Genomic DNA, 20,792 nt, shown 5'->3' with positions numbered 1-20,792 from the left:
CCCTAAAATTCTTGGAAATGACGTCGAATTCTGAGAATTTCTAAATTTCTTGGGACTGATGTCAAATTCTCGGAAATATGCTCGAATAATAGATCGAAACTGTTGGCCACAAATTCTGTTTTCTGTTCGGAGAACATTAATTGGTAAGAATTGCTTTGAAAATTTTTTTTGAGATTTTTATAAATGATACCAATTCTTATAAATGATATCAAATTCTTGGAATTATGGATTTTCTTTTTTGTCAATTTTTTTGATTTTATTTTAGTAAAATATTTGACTAAATATAGCACATCATATGTGAATTCTGAAGATTTTAAAAAATCTAAAATTTTGTATTAAGATATGTAATTGGATAAGAGATGGCACGCGAAATTTTTTTGGTATTTTTATGTAAAAACGAAAGTTGTTTTGAAATTTGATATATTAAATTATACTTACCAATACTTACCAAACTTATAAAATACTTATCAATTGCATACTTACCTAATGCAGCTTTCATTTTGTATGGCTTAGTGGTTTTTCAACAGTTTTCTTAATTCTAAAAAGTAACTTACCTTTATATATTTATGTGTTCTTATTCTCTTTAAAAAAATATCCTTAATACTTAAGAGATGGCACTAATGATTAATTCTTACTCTATGTCTATCTTTTTCCCATTATTTTTTCTTTTTATTTATATAGTTTCATTTATGGCATTCTATAGATGGCACTGAATTTTCAATTTTTATACTATTTTTGTCTTTATTTTCTCTCATTATTTTCTTTTTTTATCTAAATTTATTCCATAAAATTCATGAAAGAGAATTCGTTCAAGAGAAAGTTTTAATTTCTGATTAACTTTATTGTCTTCATTGTTTAAATTATTAATCATAGATTTTAATAAAAATCTACTCGATTCAATTTTTATTTATGTATTATATACAAAATATATTGTATAATTGACCTATTTTAAATGTATTTTGATCTTTGACTTTGATATTTTATATAATTAATATTTTAGAATATGGGACATAAAATTCCATAAGATATGTAAGTCTATTCTGTACTTTATTTGTGGTCTTCGGTTTCGATCCTTTTGTAAAGCGGTACGTTCAATATATATGCAGCATTTCACTGTACTGAGCTATTCTATGTTTCTAGTCATTCTATGGTACAATGATTGGTCAATGATTGGTTTATTTGAAATGCTTCAACCAATCAATTTTCATAACATTATCAAAACCGTATGAAAGGCTTTATCTATGATAGTAGTATAAAGTATGGTCTCATGCGATACATACCGAAATCCCCGCACCTGTTTCAGTCAGAGTCGAAGTAAAAAGAGATAAACAATATATTTCCCGAGGCTAGGGTTCTTGCAAACAATGCACTTGCCCAAACTGGTGAATCATCTTTAGAACTGCAGCATCAACGAGAAATTTCTTATCAGACTGTATATCGTGATAGAAGCCTACGAATAAGGCACAGTGCGCTATGCCAACCTGAGATCTTTTTCATAGAGAATTTAATTTACAGTTGTATCGAGAGAATAATTGTTATTCGTTCGAGAATTGTCGTGCATTCGAACGTACTCTAAATATCATCATATCAACGCACTTAAGTGTTAATTCTAATTTTTACTAAAGAATTACATAATATATGTGCATGAGTCACAGGGTGAATAGGGGGGACGTGCAAACGTCAAAATCGTGCTGCAGCGATTTTCTTGCAGTTTAGGTACGGTAAACAAATACTGATACGGTTGATTGATTGTTTGATCTAAATTAGATCATACAACATATAATATTGAATTGGTAATCATTACTTGACATGTATATTATCGTTAACTGCTATACTGTTCGATGTCGATCGTACGGTGTGCTGCCATTAGAAATTTTACAGCGAGTACATTCTCATATTAAAGTTCGTAAGAAATATTAAATATATCATGGAATGAAGTAAAGATATTACTGCTAGTTATCGCGCAACATAATCGATTTTATAAAAACGATTACTTTTGATGATATTCTTCGAAATTTGTGCAATTCACGTTTATTGAGTTATGACAGATATAGTATAGCAAGATATCTCAAGGTTAAATGATTTATGGATAAAAGCAATTATAATAATACGGTGTTCACAGTTTTACTTTTTTTTTTTGTTATGTTATATTTTTTTCATAAGAAAGTGACGAAAAAAAAAATATTCCGTTAACGCAAGAAAACTATTGATACTCATATATTTCATTTGAATAAAGTCTTATTTAAAATTTTTAAAATATCAAAAGTATATGTATATAATTTATCTTGATGTTAATTTGTGTTTGTTAATATTTATGATATTAATTCTATGTTACAAATCGCATGCTGTTTCTTCACTAACATTTCAGCTTGAATCTGGGCAAGAACCTATAATAAGGTTGCGATGAACAAGAAGCATTATGCAACTTTCCAGTGAGCAGAAAGAATACTACTAAGAAATGGCAATATCCAAATTGAAAATACTAAAGTGTAGGTGCATGATTTTATAGCTGTGGAAACTACCATCGTCTTATTTATAACTTACAACCAGGTATTTGTTAATCGAACAAAGTAGCTGTTCGTATATATTTATTACTAAAAAATGCCAGCACCACCTCCACCTCTCTCAAGTTTGCCAGAGGCACCTATGTGTGAAAAAACTGAAGTGAGTGATGCAGATTCCCTGCCTCCTTGGGCCAAAATTACCCTTACATCTGCCGAGGCAGAAATTGAAAAGCTGATAGCTCGAAATGAGTTAAAAGATGCAGAAGTCACATATTTTTGTCAAGTTGAACCCATTTTGCAAGATGGACCACAGTAAGTTTTCTTAATTTATTTGTAAGCATTAGATATTTATGTAACTATAATATATATATATAATATATATAATATAAATAATTATAATAATAATAATATGATTATTTAATAGATGTGGTTTAGTTGCACTTGCTATGGCATCACAAGAATACACAAAACCAGTTTCAGTGAGTCAACTTTTAGCTGAAGCTCGTGTAAGAGGTTTCACTCAACATGGAGAAGTGTACAGTGTTGATTTCATGGGTACATTGGCAGCTGAATATTTACCTGATCATAGACCAGATATTTTAGTAGATTTACAGCAATGCCCAGATACATTGACACATGCTTTAGCTCATGGTGCAATGGTATTAATTCCATATGATTCTGATTTCAATCATGCTCCATGTTTAAAAAGAGGTCATAAAGCTCATTGGGCACTACTTGTGGGTCTAATTTCATCAAGGTACATAATATTTTTTTGTTATTTTTACAATTTAATTTAAAATAATTTAATATATATATATATATGTATTCCAGACAAGGATATCATGTCTTAGCACGTCACGGAAAATCACGTCATTTAGCTTGTTGGCCCTTGCGTGATTTAATCGAAAGCAATGGTAATTTAGAAGAGGAGGGAACAGCTAGACATGCTGGGGGATACGTAATACCAAAAGGAGGAGTCGGAGGTCAGAGAGGTTTACGCGGTAGGGCACTGGCGTTGCATCCATACATATAAGATCATGTACAAGAATTGTAGGTAATTAATATCACAGCGAAAGACAGAAATTACTATTATAATATTACCGTATCCACGTTACAGTATATGGTAAATATTCAAGAGCATAACGTTTGCACAGCTGCTATGAAATTTAATTATTTGTAAAATCGTGATGCTTTTAAGTAACATATGTTTCAACTTGCGATGCATTTTCGGTCAACATTCGACGAGGAATAATAAAATCCTCAAATTCGGCATTAGGTGTAAAATGGGCGATATATCATTCGTTGACAATGTAAATAATGATTTATTATGTATGTTTGATTTATATGCACTTGAATGGTATGAAAGATTTTTCTTTCGTTATTTTGACGTATCGAGCTTTTCCTGTGGTACTATATGTGCTGAGCGTAAATTGAGAAAAAAAAACGAGCATGTACACGTGCATGAAAGAAACAAACGTGAAAAAGAAAAGTCGATAAAGAATATTTGCATAAAATAAATATCTACGTGTATTAGTTAGGATTTATCGGAATCGTAATACTAGCCGGAACAAAAAGATCTAAGTATATTTATTTAGCGAAAAAATAGATTTTCAATTAATAATTATGAATCTTTGTTTTATGTTAACATTGTGAATAAAGACTAAATCTGTAGCAAGATTCTCGCAATTGCATTTGAGGCAATACAACTTAATAATCGTGTATTATATTAAATTGTTGGGCGCATTGCTTTTAAGATGCGGAGTAAATTATTATATTAAATATATATAATATAATAATTTAAATATAATAGAGAAAATGACAAGTTTTGCATGTTTCGAAAAAACTAAGAAATTTTTTATTATTCAATATAAAAGAAGCAATTTACTTTCAAATTTATTATACATATCATTTTTATATTTATAGGAAACAGTTTTTCAAGTTTTATTCATAAGTACTAATTTACAATTTATAAATTGCCTAATAGCGATAATTAATTATATATATATAAACTATCACACATATTCACTATCTTTGAAATTATACATTAAAATTCAAATTAAAATTGTATTGCTTTTGTGATACATTAAATTTTAAAGTTAAATTTGGCAGCTATACTATTTTTTTATCAATTATATACATATATATGCAAATTTACTCTTAAAATTAACATTTTACATTAATTTTACATATATATTATTCAGTTATTCCGGAAGTCTTGGAAGCAACGCGCTTTAAAGGAATGATTCTTACTATGTAGAATTCTATGATATGTTTGTTTTACTATGTATTTATCGGTATGTAAAGTACGAATGTAATCTTTATTAATATCGATACGTAACGATCTAAAAAAAACTATGAAAACCTAGAGATACCTTATGACTGACTGATTCTCTTCAGTTGTGTGGTATCTTAAGTGTTTTTTATCAAATTCGTCGGATAAAAAAGTGTAAAACAAGTTTGAAAGAGATGCTATATTATTTGTAGACTTCCTTGAGTGGTTTCGAATCGAATACAAACAACAAAAAGCAAAAAAGGTTTAAAATGAAATGAAAATAATAAAATAACTGTACCCAAGTGCCGCAAAATAATGAGGTTCATTCATTAAACACGAGAATAATTGTATACCGTGCCTATTCTCACATCATGATGCTTCTTCGATTTGTTAACCGGTCGCAATCAAAAATACTCTTGTAAAGAAACGAATGCTATTTATTGATGCACGCACGTAAGTGATTTTTTCGTTTCCATAATGTTTCTAACGATAATCAAAAAGAAAAAAAAAAAAAATACGTATTTTTCTTGCTCTAACTTTATGAAGTCGTACGAATCTCATAATAGAAAATAGGAGAAGTTTCAAGCGTATAAAAATATAAATACGTCTTCCGTTACTTACCACGATACAGTGTTTTCATGGAATCGGAGGAAAATCAAGTTGAACTTTTATTTTAAAGCATTTAACAAAACTTATTATACTTGTATATTTCTAATCAATAGAAAAATTAATTTTGATTAATGGAAGCTTTTTAGTTTTTTCGGAAATTTTTTAGTTGTACCGATATGTATTATCATCGATATATCAAATCATTTCGATGTATCAAATCTGTGTCATTTGACAAATTTGGCAAAAAACCAACGCAACACAAGCAAGAGAAAAGAGCGGTACGTGTATCGTGTTACGTTATAAGAGATTAATAATTGTGATCATTGTTAACACATTTGTTTCTTTTTTCTGTAACTCGCGTATTTTACTTGATTTGTTGTCGGTATTTAGCTTTAAACGTGATACAAATATAAAGAGATGTTATCATTTAAAGGCATGTTTTCATTAAGATTATAATTTCTATATTCCGTATATTATGCTATACTTTCTTTCTCTATCTCTCTATCTCTTTCTTCCGATGCGATTCTTAAAAAATATCGAAATGTTGACTGTATCAGGTGTGGTTGGTGCTAAAAATTTTCTGAATTAGCGAAAGGAATGTGTGCCAATCTATATCTTTCACGAAATTCTACGCGATGAAAGTTTCACTTCTTCCCTGTTACGAATTTAAAAATTCTTAGTGATATTTGAAAAGAAAAAAAAAAAAAAATGGAGAATAATATAGGAAAAAGAATAATATAGGAAGAAGATATTAAGTTCTTCGGATGGTACAGGTGCACTGGGATTTGTAATAGAATATCAAAAACTGCGTTACATTTATATTTCAAGCTTACAAACATCAACAACATAGTTTTTCCACTTTTATCTTTTAAAATTGTAACTTCTCCTTATTGTTGCTTTCGTTTCTCTAAGCATACAGAATTATTACCACAAGTCTTCACTATTTTCTAATTATATATCCACTTGTGTCCTGAGATGCGACTGCGAATTATCAACACCTTTCTTATTTCTCGTCTTCTGTAAATATAAAGGGATCTTTAAACGATTCACTTCGCACGACGAGAATTTATCAGTTTCATCGCTGGAACAACGATCTTTACACATGCTTCCTTTTTATATTTTCACTTTGATCATGAAAAATTATATAAATCATATAAAAATCATATAAATATATTCACGCGGATGCCACTAGATAAATAATTATATATTTCTCTATAAAACGAAGCTATACAAACTATTTTGCCGTTTTATATTGTATTCTGCATAGATATATATACATATACATACAATCATGTGTATATATATATATATATATATATGTATAAAAAGAAAAGAATATTCTGTACAACGATACACAGCGATTCACAGTATAAAACGACTACGTGTTACGCCCAGGACACAAGCCGTCTCTAATTATTCTATAGATTAATAACAATGATATCCTGTATCCGAACATTACGTTTATAATAATATGTATCACATATAGGTATTTCATGTTCATTATATCAACAATAGGGGAGTTGAATTAAAAAAAAGGCTACCGTTCACTTATTAGAAATTTATTTTCAACTTCTCTCATTCTCTCTCTCTCTCTCTCTCTCTCTCTCTCTTTCTCTTTCTCTCTCTCTCTTTTTCTCTTATTTGCTTCTGATTTAATAATGATCTTATGCGTGTGTATTATTCACGTTTGAAAAAAAAGAGATTATTTTTTAAATCCTTTTTCATTTTTCTTAAACAATGTAATATTTTTTTTATCTTTTTTCAGGGCGATTAACAAAAAGACCTCGTCGTGATACAATATTTATACGCAATTCTTTTATATACTATTTTTTGTTATTTTTTTTAAGCATTTTCTCTTTTAACCCTTTCATTCTCATAATAATTTTAATAAATATTTAATCTAATCAAAAGTTAAAGATAGATTTTTCTTTATTTTTTTAAACAATCTCTATTCTGTTTCTAAATATTAAAATGTATGAATTGTTTCTTTGTTTAATAGACATAATCAAATTTTTGGCTATTATTTAGGAATGAAAGAATTAAAGAGAAAGAAATATCAAACATTCACGTATGTCATTAAAGATTTAAGCGAAATTATTCGTTTAAACCGTGAATGAAATTTATTAGATAACAAGATCCGCATATTTAATATATGTATTTATGTATCTTTGACATATAACACGTACAGAAATTATGTACAACGTTTTCTCACGTTCCAAAAGGAAACATAAAATAACATCGCGTAAAATGCGTAATTTTGAACTATATTGTAATGATCCTTAACATCATGTTAATCAACATGAGTATCAAATCGTCTTAACAAATTTACATAATTTCTATTTATCTCTTTTATCTCTGTTAATAATATTCATTATGCGTAAAAAAAATGAAATAATGCTTTCTTTTTATTTCATTTTCGCATATTTTCCAAAGCTTCCTATGATTTGTAATTTGTTGTAATTAAAAAAGAAAAAAGGAAAAAAATAGGAAATGTATTAATTTTCTATTCAAATAGGAAAGAGCTCATAATGATGCAGAATCAAATGAAATAAATGATTTTCAAACAGATACACACGGAAGTTCTGTTCAAACTTTCCCTTATTTCTCTCACTTTTTCTCAATCTTTTTTCCCCTCGTCTAAAATCTCGGGACACATTTTACAGCCCTTTTAATTGAACTCTCTAATATTATTGATAACAAGTTAATCATATGTACATATATAGTTAGACATCTGCCGTCGTAAGCGCAATAAAGACGTCTAAAGAACGCTCGTGAAAATTAAACGGCACATTTAAAAACCGATCCATCTTTCTTCTCTTATTTTCACTTATTGTTATTTTTTTTATCATTTTCTTTTTTCTTTTTTTTTTTCTCTTTTAATCGCTGGTACCAAAAAACACGCGTTCAATATATATTTATACATATGTATATATATTAATTACCTCTTTTTTTTTTCTCCGTTTAATTATTGTAAGCTTTGAGCTTGGGCCTGACTGCCCACACGTGTTAAAACTTACTATATTATACACAGACGAAAACAATATTACATATCATAGCAAAACGCTTTTACAGAATACGTGCTCACGGTCCTTGGAATCATAATGATTCGCATCTTCATTTTCAGAGGGATGATAGGATAGAGAAAATCCTATTCTGATTACACAGTGATGATTGATCACTGTTATTCGTTCTTTCGATTCGATCCCTATTGAGAATCACATATCACGTTGGTATCGAAACTTGTTCGAAAGAAAATCGGCACGATCCTCTTTCGAGTTTTTTGACTAGAATCGAGAGCAATCTTTAATCGTCTTATTAGTCTTCGACTTGACGCTTGTTCGCACTAATCTTTTAGGAAAATGAATTCTTGAATGAACTCTGTTTCCTTTATTCGATATGCAACATGATGCAAATTGATGTTAGAATTAAGAAGATGAAGATAAAGTATAAGAAGAGTCAAAGAGAAGAACGAAGACCGTGAGCACGTGTCACGAATCGTGTCACACGTTTTCTCTTTCTTAAGTTTCTAAGGAGGTTAAAAACCTCGTTTTACAAAGCTTATCGATTACATAACTTCGACGAGACATCAGCTAAGGAAAAGAAAAACGCAAACGTTTATTGGCGAATGAATAAAATAACGATAAAAAGAAAAAAGGAAGAAGCGAAGTGAAATGAAGAGGAAAAAGGATCGAGGAACATTACGATATATAAAATCGTTTACAAGTTATCGTGGATTGAAAGAAATACCAGTTTGTCAACATGCTTTGCTTCAATAGTAAATACGTTCGTAAGATATTATGTACAATATATGGAAGTAATATAGTGAGATTATAATTTAAAGAATTAATTGATGACGCAGATTGATATAATCGTATTTAGAAAGCATTTTATAAAAATGTCACAGAATATAAATTATTTATGAATCATTATTAATTTAAAATTATTATGATGATTATGATGCAAAATAAAATTTTACTCGCGTATTTTATTTGTAAAAGAAAAATATTATAATCAATTATAACGGCAATCTAAAATCTTGAAACAAATGTTATAATACAATATGTTATTAAAATATATTATTTCCGATTGTTGTTCAAGTCAACAATATGTCAAATTATTCTTTTGACTTTTTTAAAATATAATGTTTGATTAACTTTTATAATCTCACTATACCATACAACCATACCACTATATGAACATTTAGTCTTTGTGTTTATAGTCACATTTCCGGTATGTTGTTCCGGAAGTGTTCTTTCTGCGCTTAATTCGTAACTGAATTTTCAATCACAGTCTCTACCAATAACGTCTCAATTAATTCGGTGTTCAATCATTCGCTGTTTTATTAGCTTTAGTACGTTATTATTTTTGGCATTTGATCAAAACTATTGAAACTACCGAAACAGCAAGGAACATTAATAAGAGACATCGTTTGAGGCGCTTGTGATAGAGAAATAACAGTATTCTGCAAAACTATGAAGCAACATTCTTAAATGCTTTTTTCAAATTGTGGGACGATACATATATAAGATGTTTCAAATTTTTTTTTTTTGCAAAATGTGCTAATGTTCCATGAGTAAAAATTAATAAAAAAGAAAGATATCTAAACATGAACTGATGACATACTTTATTAAAAAATTATAAATAAATATACATTGATTTCTTTTTTAATTAGAACTTTATCTAATGAATAAATAGACACAAATTTATGTTATTCAACATCTATTTTTTGTTATTTTAATAAATGTATTTAAAAAAAATCAGTTCTTTATTATTTAATATTTCTTGTTATAACTGTTTAACAAAACATTTATGAGTCTACATTTACATGACATCTTTTTATTTTTACTCATAGAATATTCTATTACCTTTTTGAGAAAGAAATATATCTTGTATATACATATATGATATTTATATATACATATACATTTATATGTATACGTATAGAAATATATATATACATCGTATGGCAGGTTCAATTACTGAATAACGATTCAACATATGCTCTATGAAGCTGAGGTAATTAATATCGTGTGAATACGTGTGCGCGTAACAACGTCTCTTTGTTGACTTTTCATCATCGCGTGCCCTGATAGCACAGTTTCTTTCAAACTTCTCACGCATTCTTATTTTTCCGTAATAATGCGTACTCTGTATTAGAAAACTAGAACGAGTCTTTCTCGAGGATTGCGGATAAACGTTGATTGATTATCAGAGATCTCTTTTTGCTTGATTAATTTGTCTGTGTTCGATTATACATTTAATTTTCCACTTTTATTTTTCATGACACAATTCAAAAATATTGATTTTTTTTTATTAAATAAAGAACTGTCATAATATAACAATTATTATTCTAAAATTATACAAAAGTTACAAAAATATTGTAAAAAATAAACAAATATTCGATTAATCTAAACAATGCACATACAATATAATATTTTAATAATAATCTTATTAATATATACATGTTTTAATTAAACCAATCAAACATTAATTAAAATTTATAGAAATATATAAACAAATATAAAAAAAATAATAATAATTCATAGTTACCACAAATTCATTCAAAGTTTTGTTAAATTGGAAATTTTATAATTTTTGCCACTTTTTCTTAAACTTTTTCAATCATATCATATCAATATAATTGTTACTAACAATTTCTTTTTTTATTGCTCTCATTTTCACCTTTGATTTCATTCTTCTTAAAACAGTTTAATCCGCCTTAAACAACTAAATGAAAGCAATTCGGTCCAAACTGTATCTAGAACATTGTCACGTACACACGTTATCTCACAATATAATATAAAGTACCTCATGCTACTTTTTAAGTTAACTATCTCGCGAGGAGTTTACACAAAATGGGATATTGCTCTCAGGCATTTAAAGATGTAGGACTACGAGTTGTACAGTTCAATACTCGTTACAAACTAATTGCAGACTAGCAAAGAACAGGGATAAGGAAATATGTGTACTATCATTTGTGTGCATTTATGCAAATATATATGCACATGTGTATATGAATACAGGAAAAATTTTACTGTTTTTACATTGGCAAAACGTAAAATCGCCATTGTTTGGCGTTATTATCATATTTTTTTTTCTTTTTATATATATATATATATTACATAGAATGCCGGCGTTCTAGAGTCTTTTTTTTTTAATTTATTAAAACAAATAATCGAATAAACGATTCTTTTCTTTTTTTTTCTATTTCTTCTTTCTGTATTTTTTTTTTTTTTCGTTTTTTCGATTTGGCATTAGGCAGTCAACGCGACGCATTTACATATATGTCGCTGGAAATGATGAACTACAAATTGTTCTGTTATTTTTTGTTTTTTCTTCATTTCCTTTGCACTTAAATTAGAAAAAAGAAGAAGAAATCGAAAAGTACGTTACGTGCAAATTATATTTAGTCACATATTTTCTTTTCAATTTTCCTAAGACAATATTAATTATTCGTTAGTTTCTATCGTTTCTCATGATATGACTTTTTTTTCTTTTTTTTTTTTTAAGAACAAGAAGAATTATAAAATAATCGACTCATAACTCGCTTAGTGGATCGTTGATTTATAACAGCGAATAAGAAGAAATAATTAATAAAAATAATAATAAAAAGAAAGAGGAAAACGCACCACGAATGTTTTGATTCTGTTTTTTCACATACTTCTTCAGTTATGTTCATCTTGATATTATGGGAGGGAAATATAATCATTCGATACTTTTCTTTTTAATATCTTTGTTTATGTCTTTTTGAATAATTTCTATTATTTATTCACTTTCTCACACTTTTTCTTTCCCTAACTTCTAAATAATAATACGTAAATGAGTATATTACTGTATATTATATCGAAGAGTCAGGAGTCAGAAAATTGTCTCTAACGGGAATAAAATATTTAAATGATAAAGTCTGAAAATAGAGTATTTAAACTAGAGCAGCTTGGGGCTAAAAATCTATAAAATGGAATACAAAAAATATTTCGAAATCTTAAACGAGAAAAGGAGTATAATAACTATGAGCTATTCATCATTGTATGTTATCATCGTCATCGTATTATCTTTTTTTTTTTCTTTTTCACTTCTCTTTTATTTCCCTTTATTTATTTTCAAAAAAGATATTTTCCTTCGATTATTCTCGTTCTAAATCAGCGAAATTATACACAGTCATCTTTCTCTAAACAACATGTTTGTGCGCTAAGAGAAATGTTTGCCTGTATCACAGACTTTTTTTCAATAACGTCGCTCTATGCTCCATTGCTATATGCGATCGTATATATAATATATATATGTATATAGAATACACGTTAATTAAATAAATACATAATTTAACGCTTAATCTCTGCTCGCTATCTTGCGATTCAGACGAAGATCTATCTTAGCAAATATGTATATATCAGTTCGACTTGCAGCGAAACCGATCGATTTTTCTATTCTCGTCCTTTATAAAATCCTATATATACACGCGTCGACGGGAGGGAATTGGGGGAGATGGATCTGATTCGAACGAATCCTTTATATTAATCGCTACAATACGATTCATATATGTTTTCCCCTTTTACAGAAAAATCGATTATTGTATCAGACGTGTATGCTTCTGCTTTTAAATATCATGTTCAAAAAGACATGTTTCCATTATTACGTTTGTGACATTCCCATAACCAACGAAATCGATCATCGAATTATCTATATTAATTCTAATACGATATGTTAACCATGCCTACCATTGTTTCTATACACTTCAGTTTGAAGTAACAATTGCTACTCGCGTACTCTTGGCAATTTTTACGCAAGAAGAATTTTTTTCTTTCTTTTTTCTTTTTTCGTTTGAAGATTAAAACAAGAGATTTTTTTTTTAGAAAAATAAATTCCAGATAATAAAAAAAAAACAATAGTTAGAGTGTAATTAAAGAATAAAGAGAAACAATGTTAATTAAGGTAATTAAACTGAAAGGCAGCATTCAAATACTTGCCTGAATTAACTCCAACGACTTCCGATTTTAAAGTAGCAGATTGTCCACAGTATAAACTTGCATTCTATCGCGTACTATATTTCTTTATTGTGATTTTTTTTTTTCTTTCAATTTCGAGGATTTGATGGTTATCGGGTATTGCGCGATAAGCTAAGCTGATGATCCTAATTGGCAATATCCATGAACACAAACGAAATCTGGCAAAACATCTGGCCTCTGACGGAAACGAGGAAAATATTTACGTGGTGTTGGGGGTTTGCTGCTGAGGACTGTACTCCAACATGGCTATCGGGAACGTCTTGATGTGCGTTTGCCACTGCGCCGACAGTTGGAAGAATTTCACACCGTACCATTCGGTACCATCGATACTCACTAAAAAAAAACAAAAGTTATTCGTTTGATTTAATGTTAAATACTGAATGATACATTTTTTTACGAATATTTTGTAAAATTTTCAAATTTTTTTATTTAATTAAAAAAAAAAGGGGAATAAAAATCTAGAATATTTAAAATAGAGAATATTTAATGAATATATATTATAAATTAATGATGTTCGTTGTAAATATTTGTGAATATTTAATTAGAATTTGTATTATTATTTAAATAAAAACATTGATAATTAAAAGAGAGAAATACTTCAATTTATTTCATAATTTTTCACAATATGAAATTTTCAGACATTCTACATAATCGTAATAGCCTTAGAGAACTAGAATATCTTATTACCTCTTAATGGAATGTTGTGAGTCTTCGCAGAGCATATAAGTCGTGTCACGCCTTCGACCGTTTGACTCTTTGGCTCATTTTCTTTTTCTTTTTCTTTCTTTTTACCCAATCTCATTACTGTAAATTAAATAGACAATATTTGTTAATAAATATCGTAATAATTATTATAGAAAAGATTGAATAATATATATAATTTAAATACTTTAATAAAGTTGAAAAATCATAACAATAAGTTTATTTCTTTAATATAATACTAATATGGATCATAAAATAAGAAGAAATTTCATTAAAAATAATTTTAAAACACATAGATTACGTGCAATTATAAATTCAAATTTAATTTTTTTATATAAAATATAATATTTATCTAAATAAAATACAACAAAATTGCAAAATTAATATATGTACTATGCTAAAATATGTATTATGCTATTATATTATATATTAGAAATAAAATATATTAGTACATAACAATATAAATGATTTATTTTAATAAAATTGACTTTTTATAAAGTATATTTTTAAAGTAATATTTTTCTGGATGATTGTATTTTCATTTCGACAAAAAGTTAACATATTCCTTTTTACCATATAGTCAAATGTTAAAACTTTAAGCCAATACAAAGTAACTTTCAAAGGCTTCATTGAAATAAAGATTAAAGATAACTTTCCACATACTTTTTTGTTTTTTCTCCTTTGTTGTGTAATTCATGGATAAATAATGACCAGGAGTCTCTCCATGAAGCGGAAGTCTTTGAACGTGCAACGCCCTGAATGCCTGTCTCAATGTATTCTTGCCCTTTTCACCCTGTGTATGTTTGCTCCAATAATCGAGTTGTAACTCAACCGGTTCCCAGCCTTCTCTCGTCGGTTGACCAACGTTCGGGCTACTGGGTGGTGTTAACCTACCCGGAAGTGGAATAGGTAATCCAGGAGGTGGTAGAGAAGGCGGTGAGCCAGACATGGTCACATTGCTCTCTTCTAGATCGACCGATGCGGAGGAACTACTATCTGGACATCCCACGCGAACATCGTTTATGAATGGGATGAAGATTTGGCTGCTATCGTCTGTTTCTCTGTGAAATTAAAGCGAAACGCCGTTTATTAACGTAACGAGACTGCGTCTCTTGTTTAAAATTAAAACTTCCTGTTTCCTGTTTACAGTATTTTGGTTTATTCTGGTCTAGAATTTCATGATGGCTATTAATGAAAAATAGAACTGCTCTTTTTAACATTTGGAATTTTTATAAAGATAAAACAAAGAAAGAAGTTTCATTTTTTTTTCCTTGTGAAAAGATAATAATTTTCTTTTTTATCCCTTAATTTCAAATTTTAAGAATCAACAATTTTGATACGATAAAATGGATAATTTATTAATATACAAATGACAATTATTATTTTATTATTATATGACTGTATTATAATAATAATTATGTTATTAAATTGCTTTAATTGTATTTTGAAATTATTATATGTATGTAATTATTATATTGGAAATTTATTAAATAATAAAATCAAAATACATATTATACGAAATATAGTACCTGTATGTAACCATGGCTTCTGCAATAGGTAACAACAAGGTTGTACCAGCTGTTGCCAAATACTCCGAAACTCTAGCCGCACCCTCGCTTGCGCCACCACCCTCTCTTTCCAACAATTCTTTCCACTCGTCGCCAAATAACATCGAGTATTTTGCGTCTATCGAGCCAAGGTACTTAGACAATGTATTCGAACCAAGAGGTACTACAAAGAATTTCAAATAATTCTGCGGTCGAAAACTTAACTGATCCACGTAATGGCGAAGCACTGCGTTTACAAAGCTGTCTCCACCAGCGATCACCACTTTAATCGGTGCTGGTGGTTTAGCGGAACTGTTACAACTAAAAATAAAAAGATATTTTTTGATTATTAATTTAAAAAAATGAAAACTGCATGAAAATGAAGAGATTAATAATAATTAATAAATCATGAAAATAATTTTTCATGATTCTATATTAAAAAAATTTAAATTGTTGTTGGTTAAAAAGATTATAACTCTACAGTGACATCTATAAAGAGTATAAATTACGATTCAATTAATTAATTAAGATAATTAATTTTTTCTATATTTTCATGTAATTTTCTTTTTAAATAGAAAGAAACTAATTACAATTTTTGTATTCGCGTGACTAAACACGTGAATGTGGCACGAATGTCTGCTGGAGAAGCAGTCGTCAGAACTCTGTGATTTCTTTCTTGAAGTCTCGTAGCTAAGATAGCCGCACCTGGATCAGCTAACGATACCAACGACACAGCATCCGGCAAACTATCATCCGGTAAAACCCGGCTTAATTGCTCAACCAATGCTTTTCTTGGCTGGAAATGATACGTGTTCCAGTTTAATATGCGTTCATCTTGATATACAAGTGATACGTTTCAAGATCACATTGTTTCAAAAGATCACTTTTCATTGTTTCTATATTGATGGAATATAAATTTAATATCGAAAAAAATAAAGTTAATAAATTGACTATTGCATATCAGTTATATACTAAAATTATAGTGAAATTCACATATATTCAAACTAGATTAAATAATCTCCAAATATCTTAAATTATTGTATAGAATGATTAAGAAGAAAATTAACTTAGAGAATTAGGTTTAATAATATAAATGAAATGAAATATTCATGTTATAGGGTACACAGGATATTAATATATTCATGAGACATCTTTGATTTTAAAGGTTGATTTTAAAGGTGAAAATAAACAAAAATGTTGATTGAAGTTCATTTATTAAGTTACGAGCAATTAAAATTTGCATTAAATGAAGAAAAACATGCTTTATCTAATGCAAATTTAAATATAACTTTCAATGAATATATTAACATCTTATATATTATAAATTCATCTAAAAAGATAGAATTATACATTATAAAATCAGAAACTCATTGTCTCTCTATAGATCTATCTTAAGAAGACACTATTAAAAAATGATGAAGATTAACCAGTTAGTAAAGCAAAATTTCAATCAATTTGCAAAACTATCATACCTCGGAACTATTCAAGTCAGCTGGAGGTTTCAGATCTACGCTGAGGCTGTGCTTTTTAGATTTATTGGTGCTCGGCGCACCTCTGTCGCGAGTAAAAAGCCTGCTCCTTTTATCGGAGCTCTCGGTCTTGTTGTGCTGCTCTGACTTCGGTGGTGAACCCGTCACGTAATTCGGAGGATCGTTCGCCTCGTGATCTGTCCAATTCTCCGGATGTGAATCGCTATCCGCTCTTCGGGAACTATCGTCGCTTTGTCTATCCACTCCGCGCTCTGCAACGAAATTTCATTACTTCTCGTGTCGTTGTGTACCACATCTGAAGATCGTATGTATTATCGAGCGTAAATTTGAGACCATATATTTTAGTGAATTTCGTTTTTCGTTTCAAAGAGCAATGGGTGATGCTCGTAAGAAGAAATATTATAGAAATAAATCTTATTTTATACAATAAAATAATAGCAACATCTAAGTAAACCAATAATTAATAATTTGACTTCGATTAATCTTTAAATTCAATATTCAGATTAAATATATTAGGATATGTATATATATATATATTTAGGAATTTCCAGAAATCGAATGTTATTGAAACGTATATTACAAATCAAAAGTTTGAAATCACTTTGTTTGTTTCAGATATAATAAATTTAATTTTGTTATTAATTTGCAATATCAACATTATTGATATTCACAAAAATTTTCCTTAGATTGATAAGATTTTAATTTTTTTTTTTTTCTTTATTGGATTGTAATGAACGCACAGTGATCTCAAACTTTTGACTGGCAGTATACATTCCAACTACCTGCGATTTCGGGAAATCCCGAAATAAATATACATTTTAATGCTAGATAGGATCGATGAGATTTTGAGAGTTAAGTCACTTGAGAGTTAATCTTAAAGTATTTATATTCTTTACATGGAATATAAATTAAAGTAAGCAGTATAATATAATATGATTAATCGATTGAATTTAAAGATCATCATCATAATCAAAATAAAATTATTAATTAAGTTAAATACGTTATTATTATAAATGCAATTAATTAATACTTCTTGAATGATTGAACGATTTACTTTCCAATTATAAAGTAATGTATCAGAAAGATACATTAATTATTAATTTTAATATTGATAAATTTTATTATTTTATAATTTATTTTATTAATAATATTCTTCATGAAAATTCTGTTTTATGTTTGAGAAACAATATAATAATTTAAATAAATCGATAATATAAACATAAAAGTGAACAAATTATTAGAAGAATAATTTCTCTATAAAAAAGAAATAAATTGAAATAAAATTTAATCTTGTTATTTTAAAAAAGATAAAGTAAACATAGTAATGAAATACGCAGTAGAAACTTGTGCAGTTAAAACTAGTGTTATGAAAAAGAAGAAATTGAAAAATGTAATTATCTTAATCGTCAAATCTATTTAATAGGACATTAAAAAAGAAACTTATTTAATTTACAATAATTGCATTATAATGTTCGTTTAAGAAAAATTTATTCTCCTCTTTAAAATAAAAAAAATGGCAGATAGGTGTGTTAAATATGATAGAAGTTATCATTTATAAAACATTTTATGCAATTACGCTTTGCATTTTATGTTTCATTCATAAATTATGTTGATGATGATATCTTGCTATTATTATTTTTGTGATAAAACATTAGAATTTATAAATATCTATTAATTGTAAAAAAAATATATATCACATTATCCATTATAAAATTCTATTCTAAAATTCTATTCTGGAATTTTTTAATAAAATTATTATTCTTATCTTTAATACAGTATTCTTTAAACACATATCATAATTTTACAAATTATAAATAAAAGAAAAAAAAATCTTCAGTCCATATTCTGTACCACTAACAACTGAATTTAAACAAACCAATTTATTCTCAATTCAACAATTATGGTCTCAACTTTACAATCGATAATGTACGCAGCAATCGGGTGATCGATTAACTCGCAGAGAAATAAAGACACACAGAAAAAAAGAAAGAGTGATAGAAAGAAAGAGGAAAAGAGATAGAGAAACGAAGTCTATAACGCGTTCAAATAAACGATTATACATTAATGTACTCTATGCGTTTAATTGATCGACGCAATGGCTCGATTGGATATATTATTATATGTATATAGAGTGTTCTAAAAAAAAATCAGATAGTTTTATCAGAATATTTTTTAAATCATTCGGAAAGATTATATGATATTTTGATTTATTGTTTTTTAATTTAAAAAAATAAAAATTCTATGTATAAATACATATCAATAAATAATATAATTAGAATAATTGAAGTCATGATAAACAAAAAGAAATAAAAAAATGAATTGAAAATATAAAATAAGATTTTTAAAAAGCTAGAAAAAGATTATTTCAAAAAAAAAAAACGATCAATCAAAACCTATAATATATATAAACTTTGTGATTCAGATGATAGAATTATAAAATATTTTAATAAATTTATTCAATTTTTTTCTTGAAATATATGCAGATAGTACATATAAGAATATGAAAGAATTTATTAAAATGTATTAACATCAAAGGATATGCGCAAAATGCAATAGACCACAGGTATTTGTGATCATAAGTTTATCTATGAGTCGAGTATGTTTTTATATTTTCATTTTTATATTAATAATATCAAAAGTCTCGAGAATAACTCGTAATCGCATTGATTAATCGATACAGCGATCAGAGAAAATAAAAATAAAGACTTATTAAAAAGACAAATATATGTATTATAAAGTTTATAGTATAAAAAAGATAGATACGTACGTATAGGTAGATAGAGAGAGGCAGAAAGAGAGAGGCCAGCAGATTTTGATGTTAAGTTGCTTTTGATTTTGTTCAAGTTTACTACGTATAAAAAGGCATATAACAAGCACACAAACACACGATATATATATATAATTCTTCTATAAATGTAGAACGATTGAGAGAAACTGAATTCCGTTTGAAAGTATTGCAGAAGCAAAAATAAATACAAAAGAAATCAGATGCCAGATAAATATTTATTTTTATTGAATTTTCTTACAAATATATTTCATCTTATTTATTTTAACATTTATATACTAGGATAGAAAGCGTATTTTTTTTTTTAATTTGATAGCTACATAAGGATAATAGAAATTTATAAAAATAAATATTAAAAATTTTATTTCAAAATTCATAATTATTCAAAACTTCTGTTTTTATCATTCACCAATTATAATTTTTTATTGAAGTTCATATTTGAAATATATTACTATAAATAAAAAATTTAACAAATAAATTATTTAGGAATAATTTATTTTTCTATTAAATTTCTTCATTTTGGAATCTATTTCCAAACATCTTTATTTTCAAATATTTATAATTTTATTTGAAATAATTATTTGTTTTTTTTTGTTCTCTTTGTTCTTTTTTCTCTACTTATTCTTTTTAGTTTTAAATAAAAATTCTACTAAGAAATAATTTCAATGTATTTTATCCAATAAAATTTATTAAAAAATAAAAGAAAAATATAAAATACAATACAAAAATTGAAAGATGTCTCACTTCGATTATCCTTGTTAGATAGCTCAATTTTATTAGTGCTATAAAGAGATCATGAAAAATGATCTATTTTTGATCATACTTACAATGAGAAATATATGAAATTAAACATCGAATCGAATTGAAAATTCGTTATTAA

The 20,792-nt window shown here is 27.5% G+C and overlaps 2 protein-coding genes across 8 annotated transcripts in view; one reads left to right on the top strand and one right to left on the bottom strand.

Moving 5' to 3' along the window:
* The first annotated feature begins 1,285 nt into the window (after positions 1 to 1,285).
* LOC122710930 (UPF0692 protein CG33108) lies at positions 1,286 to 4,471 on the top strand. 5 transcript variants are annotated; one of them, XM_043929195.1, is made up of 5 exons: positions 1,286 to 1,716; positions 2,369 to 2,550; positions 2,631 to 2,816; positions 2,929 to 3,261; positions 3,336 to 4,471. In XM_043929195.1, the coding sequence occupies exons 3-5, from the start codon at positions 2,647 to 2,649 to the stop codon at positions 3,535 to 3,537; spliced, it is 705 nt and encodes a 234-aa protein (XP_043785130.1). In that variant the 5' UTR covers positions 1,286 to 1,716; positions 2,369 to 2,550; positions 2,631 to 2,646; the 3' UTR covers positions 3,538 to 4,471. The 5 variants fall into 5 exon arrangements, with proteins under 5 accessions (XP_043785130.1, XP_043785129.1, XP_043785126.1 ...); XM_043929194.1 differs by having other exon boundaries at positions 2,609 to 2,816; XM_043929191.1 differs by having other exon boundaries at positions 2,369 to 2,816.
* A 6,386-nt stretch (positions 4,472 to 10,857) lies between these two features.
* The window catches only part of LOC122710954 (phosphofurin acidic cluster sorting protein 2), a 71,394-nt gene continuing 61,459 nt past the window's right edge, over positions 10,858 to 20,792 (bottom strand). For all 3 annotated transcript variants that reach the window (XM_043929223.1, XM_043929225.1, XM_043929224.1), the window contains 6 exons: positions 17,110 to 17,378; positions 16,228 to 16,433; positions 15,620 to 15,958; positions 14,754 to 15,151; positions 14,076 to 14,192; positions 10,858 to 13,721 (listed from right to left, as the gene is read on the bottom strand). In XM_043929223.1, coding sequence (XP_043785158.1) covers positions 13,588 to 13,721; positions 14,076 to 14,192; positions 14,754 to 15,151; positions 15,620 to 15,958; positions 16,228 to 16,433; positions 17,110 to 17,378 — 1,463 coding nt within the window. In that variant the 3' untranslated portion in view covers positions 10,858 to 13,587. The remainder of the gene's footprint in view (positions 13,722 to 14,075; positions 14,193 to 14,753; positions 15,152 to 15,619; positions 15,959 to 16,227; positions 16,434 to 17,109; positions 17,379 to 20,792) is intronic.

Source organism: Apis laboriosa, unplaced genomic scaffold, assembly GCF_014066325.1.
Source record: "Apis laboriosa isolate Shangri-la unplaced genomic scaffold, ASM1406632v1 scaffold167_cov148, whole genome shotgun sequence".
In the NCBI taxonomy this organism is placed as follows: domain Eukaryota; kingdom Metazoa; phylum Arthropoda; class Insecta; order Hymenoptera; family Apidae; genus Apis; species Apis laboriosa.
The sequence above is the reverse complement of the archived record's forward strand: the minus strand, read 5'-3'. Positions and strand labels throughout refer to the sequence as shown.